Below are 1736 nucleotides of genomic sequence, written 5' to 3' on the forward strand. Positions count from 1 at the left end.
GGAGGAGAGAGAGAGAGAGAGAGAGGGAAGGAGAGAGAGGGAGGGAGAGAGAGAGAGAAGGAAGGAGAGAGAGGGAGGGAGAGAGGGAGATAGAGGGAGGGAGGGAGGGGGAGAGAAGAGAGGGAAGGAGGGAGAGAGAGAGAGATAGAGGGAAGGAGAGAGAGGGGAGGGAGAGAGGGAGATAGGGGAGGGAGGGGGAGAGAGAGAGGGAAGGAGGTGAGAGAGAGGGAGGGGAGGATAGAGAGAGGGGTTGAAAAGAGAAAGGAGACATGGAGGGAAGATGAAGTGAGAAAGCAAGCTCAGATGTCTGGCTACACGTGTTCACTACTACTGTACTAAGAGGGACAACTCTCTCTCTAGGCTCTTTCACACACAGATCACGCACAATTGCAGTTTAGGAGTTCTGCAAAGCTCGCAGCCTCGCCACAGAAATTGCTTTCACACAGAGCCAAGCAGCATGGCCACATTGCCGTGCTGCTGTGTACTTTTCAGGTGAAATCCCCGCTCCCGGATTGAAAGGCGAGCGGAGGGATTTCCAGCTCCTCCTAGCCCAAATGTATATTTTCATAGGTTAGTGTAGCCTAGGCTACTGTATGATGAACGAATTCATTCAACAACAAGACTTCCCTCCTTCTCCTAGTCCGCTGAGCAGGGAGGATAGGTGCACTCGCATGGTGGGCGGGCTCGCCTTAATATCAAAACGGGCTCCGCCGCGGAGTGCATCTGCCGACTTTCTGGCAGCGAAGTGTTGCATTAATTGCATTCAAGGAAAGCCAACTTTATTTATACAACAAATTTCATAGAAGTAAATTCACTGACTAAGCAGATCGATATGGTGTCCTACTAAAATTGGAACGATACACGACCGCACGCCAGTCTTCTCTGCACTGTTCCGCCTTGTTGCTCCGACGCTTTCAAGTGAGGCGGGTTGCCTGCTAAACGGCGCTGTGACAAGCTTTGCTCCCGGGACAAAAGGATTTACCACCAACGCGCGTTCATGACTTTTCACATCGGAGGAGCGGATCCTATTTTCCGTGCATTTTTCGGCTTTCAAGGCCGGCGTGAAAGAGCCTTCTCCACACACACACACTCTCTCCTCTCTCTCTCTCTCTCTCACACACACACACTCTCTCATCTCTCACACAGGGACATTCTCACGACATTACAAGACCATGTAGGAAGTGCAGCTGTCATCCATCAGCTCGCTCTCTCTCTTTTCTCTTCTCCTCTCTCTCTTCTCTCTCTCTCTCTCTCCTCTTTCTCTTGTGTTCTGAGAAGCCTGGGGACACCAGTGGCCCCGACGAGGCTAAATGCAGTTCACATGTGGGATTGCTAATTCATAGACAATGGCCTGGATCAGTGTGTTAGATGCTGCCTGGGATAGGAGCACGCACGCACACACACACGCACACACACACGCGCGCGCGCACACGCACACACACACACACACGCGCACGCACACACGCACGCACACGCAGAGAGAGAGAGAGGTTAGAGAGGAAAAGAGATTAAACTAGTGGGGAAATGATGTGTTTGGCTCTGCATGTGGAGGGACCTTCAGACCAAAAGCAGTTTTTTTCAGTCAGAACGTTATGAAAATCATGTCGAGGGCGCTTCCATTGTGCACAAAACACAGCGCACGGAGCTTTAAAACGCCCACAGCAGTCCTCCAAAAACAACAGACGCCACCAGCGCTGAAACGCCAGGAGGTGCGTTCATTAAAAGAGGAGCACGTC

General features: G+C 51.7%; 1 protein-coding gene across 1 annotated transcript in view; it reads right to left on the bottom strand.

The window, feature by feature from the left end:
• mast2 (microtubule associated serine/threonine kinase 2) overlaps nucleotides 1-1736 on the bottom strand; it is a gene marked incomplete at its 3' end in the record, with an annotated part of 242782 nt that overhangs the window by 83743 nt on the left and 157303 nt on the right. The window contains 1 exon segment of the mRNA XM_083648326.1: nucleotides 1292-1306. Coding sequence (XP_083504452.1) covers nucleotides 1292-1306 — 15 coding nt within the window.

The sequence above is a fragment of the Poromitra crassiceps genome (genome assembly GCF_964638095.1).
Source record: "Poromitra crassiceps genome assembly, chromosome: 12".
NCBI lineage: Eukaryota > Metazoa > Chordata > Actinopteri > Beryciformes > Melamphaidae > Poromitra > Poromitra crassiceps.